The 16,289-nt window shown below is 39.3% G+C and overlaps 1 protein-coding gene across 6 annotated transcripts; it reads left to right on the forward strand.

Annotated features, from left to right (window-relative positions):
- The first annotated feature begins 1,570 nt into the window (after nt 1-1,570).
- Nucleotides 1,571-12,948, forward strand: MMAA (metabolism of cobalamin associated A). Of its 6 annotated transcripts, XM_027652860.1 has the most exons (8): nt 1,571-1,741; nt 3,962-4,083; nt 7,282-7,755; nt 8,806-8,928; nt 9,976-10,146; nt 10,450-10,535; nt 11,123-11,272; nt 12,592-12,948. In XM_027652860.1, the coding sequence occupies exons 3-8, from the start codon at nt 7,338-7,340 to the stop codon at nt 12,877-12,879; spliced, it is 1,236 nt and encodes a 411-aa protein (XP_027508661.1). In that variant the 5' UTR covers nt 1,571-1,741; nt 3,962-4,083; nt 7,282-7,337; the 3' UTR covers nt 12,880-12,948. The 6 variants fall into 6 exon arrangements, with proteins under 6 accessions (XP_027508661.1, XP_027508662.1, XP_027508660.1 ...); XM_027652861.1 differs by lacking the exon at nt 1,571-1,741 and having other exon boundaries at nt 3,942-4,083; XM_027652859.1 differs by lacking the exons at nt 1,571-1,741; nt 3,962-4,083 and adding an exon at nt 6,652-6,677.
- Nucleotides 12,949-16,289: the final 3,341 nt, after the last annotated feature.

Genomic DNA, 16,289 nt, shown 5'->3' on the forward strand with positions numbered 1-16,289 from the left:
ATGATTTGGTGCTGTGAACTGGTTTTGGTTTTGTTCGGGTTTTTCTGTTTGGGTTTGCGGGGGGTTTTGTTGGTTGGTTTGTTTGGTTTTTTTTTTTTTTTAATTGTTGTGTTTCTTGGGGTTTTTTTTAAAGATGTTGCTCTTTAGCAAAAATATCTTCATATTCCAGTGTTTGGTATAAAATATGAGAAGCTTTTATAAAAACAAAATCAAGATCTTTCCAGCAAATTTCTCATTCTGCAAGTAACTTCTGTTTTAATCCTTACTGTCTCTACTCTGTCTTTTTTAGAATAAGTTGGTACAAAAAGTCATCAGCAGAAAGGAATGGTGATAGGAAGGAGACACTGCAACAGAGGAGGCCTTCTAGAACACTTTTAATGCAACACTACCAATTTTTTTGCTTATCTCATCCTTTTAGGTAATTTTTAAGATCTAATGGGCATGTAAGGCCTTCTGTCAGACCTCCACTATTGGTGCTGCATCCTGATTGAAGTACTCAGGATCTGTTTATTGTGTTCTAGAATCAGTCTCGTTACATGGGAAGGAAATAGCACTAGGGATATATTCTCTTGGAATATGTGGCAAATAAGGACAAGGAATGGAGGATGTGTATATATTATATCTGTGTAACATAGCCATATATTTGGGGGTTCCTCTGTTCATTTTTTAATGTTTCATCCATTGATGTTTTGAATAGTCTGCCTCTGGCTAAGCAGTCAGTTGAGAGTTGGAGCATTCCTGGAAGTGGAGCATTCCTGGAAGTTTCTGCCCAGAAATGGGCAGAAAGTCTGAGTCTAGGCCAGGCTAGAGATACATAGACATATAAAACAAGACATTTTGGACAGACCTAGATACAGTTTTTGGCATCTGACTGCTGGTGTTTCTTTCTACAGCACCATGAGAAAGGCCTAATCTAACACATCTGATAGATTAGCTTAAATCAAATAAACAGTTTTTTAATGCTGAGGAACTGAAATGGAAGAGTTGATCAGAAAAAAACCCCACCTCAGTTGTCCAGTCTGTATCCTTCTCTACTAAAATCACAAAACATCAAGTAAATACAGACAAATCAGGTCTGAAAAGGATGAAGGATGCTGATGACCACAAGTCATCTGAGGTGTGAGTACTGCAGATTTCTTGTCTTCATTCTCAACAAGAAAACATAAAGTCCCTTAATATTGATTAATTCAACAAAACAACTCCTCAAACATCTCATTTGAAGTTTTCAGTTTCCCACACTCATACTCTGAATAGGTGTCTTAGCACAGTGGCAGAATTACCAGCTAAAATTTATGCTTTGTATTTTGTTTCTGGTTTAGGTGGGAAATAACATGGAATTCCTGTGTAAGCCCTATGTTACACAGAGATCCCTGACTTACTGCAGCGACCAGAGAGAGGGCAAGAGCAACAGTCAGAATCTTGCTGTAAAGGGCTCCAAAATAGGGTTATGGCCACTTGCTGCTCGTTTTCTGTGAGTAACTCTCCAAAAAAACCCGAGATGGAATTCCTGCTGGCAAAGGTGTGACTTTTGTATTTTTTACATTCTGAAGCCTACTGAATGCACTCTGAATAAATGTTCAATGTGTTTAAGTTCCCTAGGCGGTTAAAAGTCTGCCGTGACCCAACAGGGTAGATTTACGGTTGTGACGATGAACTAAGACCGACTTCCTCTGTGTTCAGAACACAGCCGGGCGGTGTGACAAAAACACAGTGCGCTGGCTTCCCCTTCTGGCCGAAAGAAGTAAGTGATCCTGACGGCGGAACTCACCCGAACTTTTTCTCGATTTTATTTCTATGTACTGAATACTAGTTTTCAGAGAACAAATTAATGGCTAACTGCCGGTGTGTGTGTGGGGAAAGGCTGGTGGAACGTCTTTGCTTCTTGAAACATAATATAGTGTTATATCGAGATGTTGCTGTTTGAACATTTCTAAACATGGACCTAATCTGGAAAGTATTGAGATGAAAATACCAACTTCTGGATAAAAAGATTCCCGTTTTCCCTTCTAGACCTCTGTTTGCTGTTCCTAGAAACAAATATTTTACTTCTTTTCATATTCTGTATGCTAATTTCCCCCATGCAACTGCATCAGCTATGATGGTAAATTTCTTTTTTGCTTGGACTTTGGGCTTTTTTTCTTGCCTTTTTGCCTTATTTAAGGATTTCTCTTTCATTTTAATTCTAGGGTACAACATTTTGTAGCATTAGGCTAAGCTTTGTAAATAGATATGTACTACCATAAAGGTGTTTCCTTTGTGGTATAAAGCAATGACACACAATATGATCCAACATGCTTTTTACAAGCCCTTTCTAAGTTAGTTTGCCAGCCTTTTACAACGTTGTTTTGCTATGTTTCTGGATATGTTGATAATATAACATTAAATCCTAGCAGAATCTTTCCTCTTTGTTGTTTACACTCCTGCTTCCACTGCCTGGAAAAAAATGGGACATTGAAATCACTACACAATTTTGCATTATGAGAAGACCAAAGTCTTGCTTTTGTGGGCATATTGGAGAGCAAACACGCAAACACAACATGTATGCAGATACATACATACATACCAGAGAAACAGAAATGTCCAGTGTGATAAACAGGAGCCTCATGTTTAAGGCACTTAGGTGGACTGCCAGAAACAGGCTTCCCTGTTCATACCACAGCTTTGGTCCCAATTGGAAACACTAAGGTTTTCCCATTTCTCAGTTTTGAATCCTCGCTATCAGATGGGCTTGGTCTTCCTTTTCATCTTGGCCATGTCATCCTGAAACAGAAAGTGTCTTGATATGTTTTGCTGCAATGTTATGTTCCTATGGATAACTCTACCCACTACCTCATTTCCACCAATTGTGGTTTTCACCTGCTGGTGAGGCATTCAGCTTAGGGATGTTCAGACAAAGACCTCTGAGCATCGATGCTGTTGGAGATGCAGGGAAAAACATTTGAATGCGTGAAAGATTATGTATTTACTCTTAATATTCATATTATCTACAATGATAAACTGAGTTAAGCATTCAGCATTCCTTGCTCCACTGTATGCTTCACCTTGGGAACTTTAAGGTATTCACTTTTTGCTGTGTAAGATTGTGCTAAGTTCATTCTGACCTAATAAATCTTTAGCACCCTGGGGTAGAGGGAAGGAGGATTGTATTTAGTTACTTGAAAGTCTCAGTCCTCTGCTCAGGGCTTTGTCAACTCCAGAACTTAAAAATTGCAGCAATCAAGCCTTTTCTTAAGCAAAAAGTAGCTGGGAATGCGGATGGGTTGACAAAGTCAAGTGTCAGATTGTATTATGCCTCTTATGTTTACTAATATACTTGCTATGGTTTCATTGCTGTATTGAAAAGAACCAGGAGGAGGCAATTAATGATTTCCTTTTCAGCTGTGCAATAATGAGAAATATTTTGATATCATGAGTCATTGGTGGCCATGGAGAAAAACATAGTCTTTAAGCCTATTGAAAGAAAAAAAATATATTATTTTACTGGCAAGTGAATTGCTCTTCCAGGTTTATAATTTTAACAATGAATCAGCTGTGGAGAACATTATTTAACTTGCTTTCACAACCAGTAGACTTATATGAATAATATTTGGGGTTTTTTCTGCCCATACAGTAATTTTTTTCCCAAAGGAATGTCAACATTTGCAGAAGAGAGAATTGCTTTTAAAAGAAAATATGTTTTTATCTGTTCCCTTCATATAAAAAACTTGTGCATAAGCCATAGAAAACTTTCCTGTAATTATATCATTTCTCACTAATGTGTAATTATAGCTCAGTTGATACCAACAAGAAAATGTTAAAGTCACTGCTCTAAGGTTTTGTGAAGAAACTTCAGTTCCCTTGTTTATAAAAATATTACACAAATATAAACCATAGTTGCTTAAGATTAATTTTTCCTCTTCTTTCTTCAGATTCTCTTTTGTAGGTCTCAGCCAAAGCTCAAAAAGCAAATTTGTTTTTCCAGGCTCTCAAGCAGCTCTGTGAGCTCTGATAACCTCATGGCTCCTCACCAGCACAAGTACAGCGAATCCACTCAGCTGTTGGAGCTGTCCCACCTTTGTAGGTGGCTGAACTTGGGAAGCTGTGGTGAGGCTCTTGTCTCCAGACCTAGCCAGGGAGCTGACTTGCTGCTCTGTCCTGGCTTTTTGTAGTAAAACCCTGTAGTCAGCAAACATCTGTGTGTGTAGCTGTCGGTGAGTCTTTGGGGAGATGAACTTTTTTTGTGCTGTTTTCTTGCCTGAGTCATGATTGCAAATCTGAGGTCTGGGCTCAAGTTGCATTTAAACAGCAGACCTTCACCTGTGAATACGCTTCCTATTGTTTTTATTTCACATCTTTTAAGATCAGAGAGAAAGTATATTTTGTCTAAAATGCTAAAACTGCTCTTGAAAGGTTAGTGCTTTCTTCTTGAAAGGAAGGCTGTTACCTTGCTCAGTGTTGTGCTGTAAAGAGGAGGTTGGATTGATCTTCTCTGCTTGTGTGAAAACTGAAGTGAATTGAGGGTTGTCCTCTGCAGGAAAGGACTATAGCTTCAGTTTGTACCGTAGCAAGGACTGTAGTTATTCTGCAACTTAGCTAAACCTGATATGCAGGCAGGATTTAACTCTTGCTGCAAATTGACAGTTGTTTGTTGCTCTGGCCAACTGCTGTAAAAATCTCTTGGGTTTTTTTTTTTTTCCTTCCCCTTGGATTGCTTGTAATAAAATACTTGCACGTTTTGTAATAAGGCCATTAGTCCAGTTGCAGTCATACTAGCCAAGAACGTGCATTTGCAAGGGAGGAGGGTGGACTTAGTACAAGCAGAGTGGAGAAATGTTGGAGGAAAAAGAGAGTGAAGACCACCAGGTGTTACACTGGAACTGCAATGTGAGAAGTCAGTGTAGGAATTGCCACTGAATTCGTATTCCTCAATGAAAAATTCATTTTGTAATATAGCATAATAGATCAAGACCAAAATTCATTGGGTTGTGTGTAATAAAGACCAAAAAAATAAAAGCATGTTTGGTCACATACCTTAAAAGATCATAGGGGAAACATGAAATTAGAGGTGGTAGAAGAGTGCACAGTTCTAGGAGACCTGTGTAATCTCTTTTCCAGAATATTGAAAGAAGGAGTGTGTGTAATTGATAATGCAACAGGAAGTCTTCCTATCACATCTGTTATTTGGAAAGTCTAGTCTCTGACTGGAGAAAAGCAAACTTATTTAATCTGAGTTGAGGGGAAAGGGGGGAAAAAAGAGAGATGACTTGAATTTCCAGACCTCATCAGTGTGCAAAGTCTTGAAAACTGTTCTTGCAGCAAGACTGCTCTAAAGCACATACATGCTTGTTTGTGGTCGTATCAGATTGGCAGTGCAACTGATGGGCTGTATAAAATAGCAGAAGTTTTGTTCTGAACTGCTGAATGCACAATTTAATCTCATTCCTATTATCACAGACAGAGAACTGAACAATCCACTCTCCTCTTCAGTGTTGACGAAATGTTTTGCATATCCATTCATCTAGGTCAATGACAAATTATTCAAGATGAAAGTCCACAAAGTGGAATAAACTACAGGATCAATTAAGCCATAGCAGAATGGCTTTTTTGTTGTTGTTGCTGCTGTTATTAAAATAATAACGGGGGTGTGCTACCTAGGTTTAAGCACAGCACTTGAAACAGAGAGCCTAAATAAACTTTCTGTTTATTTAATGAAGAGATTACAGTGATACATGCTAAGTGATGAATAAAGATCTGGTTAATAGAAAGACTTCACAAGGCTATTTTCAAATGAGACTTCTTGTTTGCTGTGGTTCCATCACATGCTGATAGGGACACAAAATTGGATGTTTTCTCGGCTCTGAAGAGAGCCAAGGGACATACAGTTCTCTGGGTATGATAATCTTCTGGACCCGAATAAAAGCAATGAGATTAAATCGTGCATTCAGCCGTAAAGAATAAAACTTTCGCTATTTTATACAGTGCATCACTTGCACTGCCTGTGTGATGAGAACTGTGCACGGGTCTGGTGTGATGGTAAGACTGCAAAGCACTGGGAACAGCTCAGCCAGGAGGATTCCATGCATTTATGTTTTCTGGGAATAAATGTGTGTACTTGAACAAGGAGATGGGCGGAAAAGGGGTTGTACGATGACGGGAGGAAATAATAAAGAGTTTTAAAAAAGTAAAACAAAACCCACCCCGCAATAAACCAACATTCCATGGCAGGAAATTTTAAAAACCAGGTTTAACTTGCCAAAATGAAGACTGAAAATAAATATGATGTAGTAAGCACAGGTGCGGGTTTAAGCATTTCTTCTCTCTCTGCTGCCATCTGAAATGAAATGAGGGGAAGAGTAAATCGCCACGCACACACCCAAAGCGGACATTTCTAAGATCTCAGGAAAGAAATGACGGTTTGCAACACCCTTCCTTGAAAGGCCAGGCAGGGGGACTGTGGCTCCATCGGCGTGGAAGTCCGTGTGCTCATGGAATGGCCAGAACTGAGACCTGAGGACTTGAGACCCGGCTCTGCAGGGCGAGGAGGATGGGGGTAGGGATGGTGGTGGCAGGGAGGGGGGAAGCTCCTTTCCTTTCGGGACTCCCCCGCCCCATCCCACTCTCCCCGTTCCCTGCCCGGACAGCGGGTTCCGGCTCAGCCTGAGGGCGTCACTTCCCGGGGAGGAGCGGGGCGGACCGTGGTAGGTGCCGGGAATCCGGGAATGGTGGGGAGCGGGGGATTTTCCCGCACCCTCCTCCCCTTCAGCGGTCGCGCCCGGGCCGCGGAGATTGAGCGGCTGCGGGGCCGGGGCTGCCCGGGATCCTCCGGGAGGCTTCAGATCCTTGGGTTTACCCCTAAACGTTCTTGTGCCTGAGCCTCCCCGCCCCCACCTTTTTTTTCCCGGACAAAAAAATCCCCTCATCCCGAACTGTTGTTAAAAACAGCCCTGCAGCCGTGAGAGTGGGACATACAGCGATTTCAGGGAGCATGAGGGTTGTTTTGTGCCTGGATTTGCGGCGCGCTGCGTGCGCTCTCAGAGGCTGCCTTATTTGAAAGTGCTGTTTACGTGTCTGCTTTTTTATAAAAGTAATATTTTGTTGAGTATGATAATAAAGAGAGGACGCGCTATTGAAGGTTGTGTGGCTACTTTTCGTTGTGTCTTTTTAGCAGGAAAAGGGAACTGTCTTTATTCAAGACAGTAGGTACGGATAAAATAAAAGCTGATGATCACCTGTGTAGACAGGTTTAATTTGAGTCCTTACAAGTGCTTTGAAGAAAGTAAAAATGTTTCTCTTTCTCTTTAGGGTGTCTGCAAACAGGAGTGAACTGATACCTCTGGTACTTTTTAATTCCAAACAAGATGAAGATCCCCTCTTTGCTGATGGGATTCCCTCGTTATTTCTCCAGAAGAACTTACTTCACGAACTTCCACTTCGTTTCCAGAGCAGATTTCCTGTGCGTTGGATCTCTTGCATCAGTGCACCACTGTCGTACAGAATGGATGTGTTCATCAAATGGTTTGAGGAGAGAGCTCTGTCAACAAGTAGCCCCTGAGCAGCAAATAGAGGAACTTTCTGACAGAGAACAAAGACTCGTAGACAGACTTTACAATGGACTAATCCAGGGTCATAGAGCCTGTTTAGCCGAAGCCATTACACTTGTAGAATCAACTCAGAGTAGGAAGAAGAAAGTAGCCCAGGTACTCCTTCAGAAGGTATTATCCTACCACAGGGAACAAGAAAAATTAAATCAAGGAAAACCACTTGCCTTTAGAGTGGGTTAGTCCTTTTATATCTGTCTAGTAGTCGCTTACGTGGAATTGCAGTTCTCACCTTTCATTATCACTATCATTTGTGGTCTGTAGTCTTGGATTGTTGGTTTTGTGGGGTTTGTAACCAATTAGATCACTTCTGTTGTCCAGTAGAATTATGGCTGGATCTAAAAGATGCCTTTGAAAAAGCATTAGAAATTATTGTTGCATCTTGGGAGTGTGTTATGTGGGGTGTTTTTTGTAGCTGTTGTAAGCTGAAACATTAGGTGGTTTGCAGATTGATGCAGATATTATCTACACCTAGACAAGAAAGGATTTAGTCAAGCAGACCTGATCTTTCTGCAAAGAAGGTGTTTTCTTGAATCCCTTTTTCGATTTACAAAAGATAAAACACATACTTTCCTGTTTTATGGCCTTCCTTTAAAGCAGCCTACTTTTCAGCTGAAAGAGACTTGCACCTGGTTCTCTTGGAAGCTCTGAAATATTTTCCCCTTGCAAAGAGATGGGCTACTAATGTATGTCATGCCCAGCTCATTTCTTGTATCTGTACCAAGGTGGTAAGAAGGAGAACTTGGGTTTGAGTAAGAAAAGTTTGGTACTAATCTTAGTTTGTGAGCTTTGACACACAAGTAAATGGCCTCATTTTTTGAAGTAACAGCTCTACAAGGTAAGAGCTTTTGCTTTTACAGTGTTTCTTTTATAAATCTCTGAAAAACACAGTTTTAGAATGAAATGTTTTGAAAGTTCTGAAAGATAAGTCAGTGTAAGTAAATTTATTTGGAGGGAAGTAAATATGTGTGGATAATGTTATGTTAGTGTGGGTAGGATAAGGATAATGAAGTGAGGGCTGCTGTGTTGGGGGAATCAAGATGGTGTATTTTGAGTGAATTACAACTGCTTAGGTGGTGTAACAGTTTTGACATATCTTCTATTTGCCTTTGCTGTGGTATTGTGTTAAAGTATGAGTTGTTATCAACTTAGATGTTGATGGTGTTCATGTGATATATTATTTATTTGATTAACAAAATGTTTTTTCCTTCCTAATATGATTATTTAGGGTTGTCTGGTCCTCCTGGTGCTGGGAAATCAACTTTCATAGAGTGCTTTGGGAAAATGCTTACAGAAAGAAAACACAAAGTGTCTGTGCTGGCTGTAGACCCTTCCTCTAGTACAAGTGGTGGTGAGTGAATTAAAGTTTGAGTCAGGTTTCCAATACCTTGTCAACTATAGGAGTATCTCTTTGGGCCAAATGGAGAAAAATATTGAATGTATCAGGTTTTCATTTTTTTCCTCCTTTGATATGAAATTGGGAAATAGGTATCAGTGTCCTAATTTTGTGACATTTCCTCTTTTCTAGTGTTGGAATGTTCAGCCTTACAGTTTCGGTTTTTTTTTCTAAATTTGAATTTCTTTGAAACTGCGTGGCTATAACGTGTCACTTTCAAATAAAAGATTGTAGGGGAATTATAAGCTGACCATGCTTGATTTGTGGTATTCCTGACATAAATATAGAATCTTGATTCTGATCTTTTTCTAATGGGCAGCTTCCAGGCAACATAGTTAGTTTTTTCAGCTTCTGTGCTGTTACAGAAGATACCGTGATGTGTAACTATTTATAAAGACAAAAAACTTCAGTATGACCTGGTGCTAAGACAAACTGTATTCTTGAGTGCATGCATTCAGGATGCATCAGAATAGCAAAATATGATAGCAAGACTGCACCAGTTGAAAGAATTGAGCAACCCTCATCTTTTGGAATGTGCATTGTGTGCATAGATCTTGCTGAGACTGATACACAATTTATTTAAATAGATTTGTGTCAGATTTCTTAAAACAAAAAAATCCACCATCAAGATGTATCAGAATCATGATGTAGATATTTGTTCCTTTAGACAGAAACAGCAAATATTTGGTTGTGTGGCCTGGTGTGTGTAGGCCTCAAAAAGCCATTCAGGAGGTGTGGAATTAATTCTGATCTAGAACAAATTCTTTGTATTTGATAACAATAGGTTTGCTTATCAGGCCTTTCCAGCTTCTGGTAAGTGGAAGAACCAGGCCATAACTTCCTAGTCCTCAGCAAAGTCTTGATCAACTGTTGCTGGGATATTCCTGTTTGACTGACTTAGCCCAAAAGGTCTGTCTTTTCCCACTCATTTATTGGTGGGAGGGAGAAGGGGAAGTTTGGCTGTGTTGCACTTCCGAAATAATTTAACATTGCATGTTTAAGGTTCTCTGTTGGGTGATAAAACACGGATGACTGAGTTGTCAAGAGACATGAATGCTTACATCAGACCATCTCCAACCAGTGGGACGCTGGGAGGTGTAACAAGGACCACAAATGAAGCCATTCTGCTGTGTGAAGGAGGAGGCTACGATGTTGTTCTTGTGGAAACTGTAGGTATGTGCTTAGGGCTTCCTTTTAACTATCCTGTTGTGATATCTAAATAAAGTGTGTTACTAATTGCATGCTTTCATCCTTGATTTTGCTCATGTTTCATACGTGGTCACTGGTTGAACACGAATGCCCATTCTGTCTATTTTCTGGTCTTCTTTGTCTTTTACAAAACTGTTGTGTTTCCTGTCATCTTTGTTTTGTTAGTGGGATTTGTTTGTGGTGCAGTGCTGGGATCTGTAATAATTATTGTCATGAATGTGATTGAAAGTTTGCAATAAATGGTGAACTGTGAATTTAATTTTTTAGGTGTGGGGCAGTCAGAATTTGCTGTAGCTGATATGGTTGATATGTTTATATTACTGCTACCACCTGCAGGTGGAGATGAATTACAGGTATTTCTCAATTTCTCTTATTGATTACTACCTAGGACTAGAAAGAGAAACTTAATTCAAGATGCAGTATCTGTGTAGAAAGTCCACATCAACAGTCCATTATGCTGCTAGAATCAAAGTATTTTCAGTGTCATCAATTTATTGCATAGCTAAGATCCAATATGCTCCCCTGATTTTGGAAGTATTAGGATGTAAAATTTTGATACTCTGTGACTTACCTTTGATGTAATTACTAGTTACATAAAATTTTTGGGAGTGGTTTTTGCATTATGGGAAAACAGAAATGAATATAAATAGTTTTGCAAACTTGGTCATGTTTTGAGTAAACCTGAGTCTCAACACATGAAATAGGTTTACATGTGAACTCTAATGTCCATATGTAGTGTTCTTGTGTCAAAGTAGAGTAATAACTGGTAATGACAGGGGGTGTTGGTACTACTCTTGCTTGACTGGCACATACACACACTTGTACACACACCAAAGTCAGTCAGAGCCACTAGAAACTGAACTAGCATTTTGACCTGCTTTTTGTGATAAATCACCCAGTCCTTCTGGGTGTTCATGACATCTCTCCATGTTCCACTTAGGGTATCAAGCGGGGTATAATTGAGATGGCAGATCTGGTCGCTATAAATAAAGCTGATGGTGATTTACTTGTGGCTGCACGGAGAATACAGGCTGAGTACATCAGTGCTATGAAGCTGCTTCGTAAGCGGTCCAGGGTTTGGAGACCAAAGGTTTGTGTACTTCCCCGTGGTTTGTGTGTCAGTTTGGATATGCCTTTGTTTTGTTTGGGTTTTGTTAGTGTGTTTGGCTTTCTTTCGTAATTATTCCCCCCAGAAAAAATACTGAATGAGTTAGGATTGATATTCTCTCATCTAGCTGTACTAGTCTCCCTGGGCTCTTTTATAAAAAAAAATTCAGTTGGTTGTTTAGTTTTACACTGTGCTGGAGAGCTGATTGCTGCTGGTCTCAAGGTGTGCCACATGAAACACTGTGCAAAGCCAGTCCTCCTTCCCATGAGTTCTGTCCTGAGCTACAGTCTCAGCACTGGCAGACCTATTACTAACATCAGTAGTGGTACAAACTTTACTTGCTTTTTGTAAACTGTGCATATCTTAAAATGTCTCATAGGCCATTTCTCCATCATTTGTAACTCTGAAGCCTGTGGTTATCTTTGTTCTTTCACTAGTACTTATGTTCCCTTATCTTTAATATTTTTTCATTGCTCACAGAATGAAAGTTCTTGGGCAAGAGCCTTGTCTACCTGTGTATGCAATGTCTAGATTATTGGAGTTCTCATCCCGTGGGTCTCCAGTTTTGATGGTGTATTTCGTCTATTAAAAGGTTATGATAAATTGTAAAGGAGAAGATTCAGTACTAATTTTTAATGTGTCTATAGAATAAGCACAGGCACACACTCTCACTTCCTTTATTTACGTACATGTATTTATAAACCAGGTTTGCTCTACCCTGGTATTAAAATTGACCCATTGAATTAAGGTTAAATCAGCTGGGCTACCTGAGGTTTAGCTGTCCTTTTGTAAGTGGGGGAAAGAGACAGAGACTTCAAAAAAACCAGACTGTTCCATTTAAAAGACTGTGTTAGATATCTGAAATATTATTGGCAAAATTAAGTCCTAGTCTGGAAGGCTAAGGCCAAAAAAATAGTCAAAATACCTAATTTCTGGCATACTTTTAAGTGCAAAAGAATAACTACCAGAATATGTATTTTGACTCTACGTGTAAGTAAAAAAGCAATAATGTACCTTTTAGCTTAAGGTCTCATTAAAAATTATTCTCATTATACAAGCAGTTGGACAAGGCCTAGTAATCCCAAATACTGTGGATCTCAGGGTCCACTTATAGTCGGTAGGATCCTAATTTTGAGATATCTTTTCAAAAAAACCCCACAGAACCACCAGAGCCTCGTGAAGCGCGTTGAGCGAAGCTTGCCTTACGCGTTTCTTAATTTTCACGGAATTTACCTGGTGCAGTAATTGAACCCTCAAGCCCAGCAGTTCCTTGGCTTTAAAGATTCCTCTGAACCCAACAGGTAATGCGCATCTCTGCCAAAACTGGAGAAGGTATCTCGGACATGTGGGATAAAATGACCGAGTTCCGTGACCTCATGCTCACGAGCGGTGAGTTGATTGCCAAACGACGGAAACAGCAGAAAGTGTGGATGTGGAATCTCATCCAAGAAAACATGTTGGAACATTTCCGGAGTCACCTGGCGGTCAAAGATAAGATTCCACTTCTGGAAGAAAAGGTTCTTAGTGGAGTCTTGTCTCCTGGACTGGCAGCCGACCTGCTACTGAAAGCATTCAAAGATAGTCTCTAAGCATTGTTTTCTTACTCTGTTCCTGATAAATGCTTTATGTAAACGTGAACATTAAATACACTTTTTCTATGTGTGGATTCAAATGTTTTACTACAGCAGACATTAATGGAATACCTAGCCACTGCTCTGCAAAAGAATACCACTGGATTCTGTATATGGGATGATCATGACAAATCCAAACACTCACTCAGAGATTACTACAGACTGTATTGGAAAAAAGCACAAGCCCAAATCTTCTATTTGTATACACCATAAATCTGTTGATAGGAAATGGATGCCCCTGTGAAAATGTGACTGGTTTTGGGAGGGTGTGAGAGTAAGGTTTATGCTGGTGCAGGGTTTTATTCTGCTTATGGGGTCATCTTAGGAGCAGTTGACACTGCAGCTTTCCAATGTATTTTTTTCAAATATAGCATCAGCTATTGCCAGAATTGATTGCCTTTTTTTCTTTCCTCACCTTGAATGACAGCAAGAACATTGGACGGCCTGACAGCACTTGACCACAGTCTTAGTTTTAAATAAATTGTATGCATATAAATAGAACATAGAGGTGTTTAGTCCCTGTTGGAAGCTATAGTTAGTTATTATACACTGTACACAAGGGGAAGGGAATTTTAACCATCCCAAAATACATATTTTAATACAAAAGCAAAATTTAGTTAGACTTTTTTTAAATGCAGACATCAGATGGAACAAATGTTACCCATGATGTTTTAATAGCATATTTCTTTATACTAGAATAATAGATCTCTAGAAATAATGGTTTGAGGTTTTCTGATCTGACTTACATTTTCTGAATTCAGACAAAATGGCCAGTTGTGGTTTTGGTATTTTTTTTCCTCTCTCGCAGAAGACATGACTGCTTACAACCAAAAACACTTTTATTTTTTATTTTCCTTTGAGAAAAATCTGGAGGAAGCATTTTCCTAAGCCATGATCTAGAAAGCAGAGCTCATCTGGTGCCTACTAAACGTGAAGGATGAAGTGGAAAAGTGATGATTTTTGGAGACCTGACTGAAAAAACCAGTAAAATATGAGAGTTTGTGAGTCTATTGTTGCTTAGGTGAATTAACTTTTTAAAACATACATTGAAAATGGTGATTTTCATAGTTTTGATTTTCTTAACTTGTACATAAAAGGTATGGTGTCTTTAGCTCAGTTTCACCTATTTGGCTTGTAGCAACCCAATTCCAGCATAGCAATGAATTGGTTTACTTAGGTCCTCTTTTTTCCTTAATATTTTTTCCCCCCAAAAGTATTTTTTTCTCTTCTTTCCCCTTATCCCAGTTGTTATATTGTGCTCCCAGCTGAGTTTACTTTTTCCTGCTAGGCCTCTGTGCTTCAGAATTTTGATTCCTGCATGGGCATAATTTGGCAGTTGTCAGAAAAGATGAATGATTTCTGAAAATGCTGAGGATTTTGTTTCATTTGGTTTTCAAGGTGGCACAAATTACACAATGCAGAAGAAACTTCTATCTTTGATGCTAGTATTCCAGTTATTTTACCATTTTATGATGGTGTCTGTATAATAGTCCAAATATTTTTATTCTAAAAATAAAAAGTATGACTAGAAAGTAAAAAGCAAACTGCAAGGCAAATTAAAAGTACTCATTAAAAGCCTGAAAGTAATGATTCCCATGTATGTTTGCAGTGAAATACTAATGAAGGGCACTGTGGTGTTTTGTGGGGCATACAGCTGAGGCATTTCCTGGTTAAGAAGTCTTGCACTGGTGCAGCTGGTATTAGTGGTTTCCACCACATAAATTGCAGAACTTCAGAGCCCTGACCCCTTATTCATTTCTTAATCTGTAATTTGGGGTTGCTGGAATTGGTTACATAGGAGCAGCTGAGGGAATAGAGGGACTACCAGAAGCACAGGCAGAAGCACATTATGACCATGCTGAGTTGTGAAAGAAGTGTAGTGCTTATAGTTTCTTTTTTATTTAAACAGCTTCTACTAAATATGACAGAGAGTGCCCCAAACCAAAAGTAATGTCTCCTGTCCTTTCAGCTTCAGATATTGACTGTATTTTATGGTGCCTAGTAGAAGAAATGACAGTCAGGTGGAAAATGAATTAATGAGAGCAGCGGCATTTTAACTGGTGAGTTCACAACTTTTTGATAGTCCATTTGTTTCAGGTGGCAGTTTTTGAGGTGACCTCATTTGTGTTTGTCTGTTAGATCAAACCCTTATTATTGTCATTACTGCTACTTCTGTCAGGGACTGCTGTTTTCCTTGTCTGTTATACATGAGCTGCCAAGCAAGTAAAATAGAACCTGCAGCTTTGTTTAAATGACAGCTGCTTGAGCAGAAAATGTTTTGCCACTTCTTCGGTATTTGTTTTCTGGTTGCAGGTCTGTTGATGCACTCAAGCCATGGGCCATCATTATTTTCTCGTTGTGTTGCTTCCTTCAAAGTATCGCTAATTTACTAACGAACTCTTAGCAGAACAGTTCAATGGCTTAAGCAGGTTCTTTCAAATGCATTTTCCTCTTAAAGCAGAGCATTAAATGAAAATCAGATTTGCCTTCTTTATGTGTTCGCTTGTGCCTCATGCCTCAGTAGACACAGAAATAACCTTATACAGCTTGTAAAATTTTGCTGTGCCGTGTTTTGGAGTCAACAGCTGTTCAATTAATTGTGCACTTCTGTTCATGCCCTCACAGGCTGGGGAAATGCATTGTCTTCAGAAGGGCTGCACAGCTTTAGCTGGTAGGCTACAACTCAGTAAACAATTTGGTATTTCCCAAGATAGGGAAGAGCATTTCCAGCTCATTATTTTTAGCTCTGTGGGATTAAGTTGGCTAAAATGCATTAAAATGTTGTCATTCAAATAAACAGGCTTCTTAAAAATGATAGTAAACAAATCTGTTGAGTAGGATGTTGACATATTCCTAGTTTGTAGAGTTGTTAAATTGCTCTCATGTTAACATTTAAAACCACAGCTACTGCAAAATAGTATGGGAAAATAATATAACTTTATGAGAAAACAATAGCAAGATTAAGTTTGTAGCTGGAAATATGATAAACTGTTAGGCAAATTAGTATGGGAGGTAAGGAATAAACTGTTCAAATACATGAACTCATCCCCTATGGAGTCTTACACTTTTCTGTAAGAGTGAAACTTTTCCTCAGGTCCCTGTGTAATAGAATTTGCTGGTGTTTCACAGCTGGAAAAAACAAGTGTGATGAGATCAAGTGATTTACCCAGGACTCTGAAACAGGTCAGTAGGGTATAAGGGTTACAGTTCAATAGTCTTTTTACTCTGAGCCCCATGTATATTTACAGCCATGTTACTTAAGGTTGAAAAAATGCTCTTAGCAAGTTCATGCTCTTAGTGTGACTTATTCCCTTCATATCTAATCTCTCTGTTTTCAGTGACAGGACCCAGTGACCCCTTCTTGACTA

This window comes from Corapipo altera, unplaced genomic scaffold, assembly GCF_003945725.1.
Source record: "Corapipo altera isolate COAL_440 unplaced genomic scaffold, ASM394572v1 69, whole genome shotgun sequence".
Lineage (NCBI taxonomy): Eukaryota > Metazoa > Chordata > Aves > Passeriformes > Pipridae > Corapipo > Corapipo altera.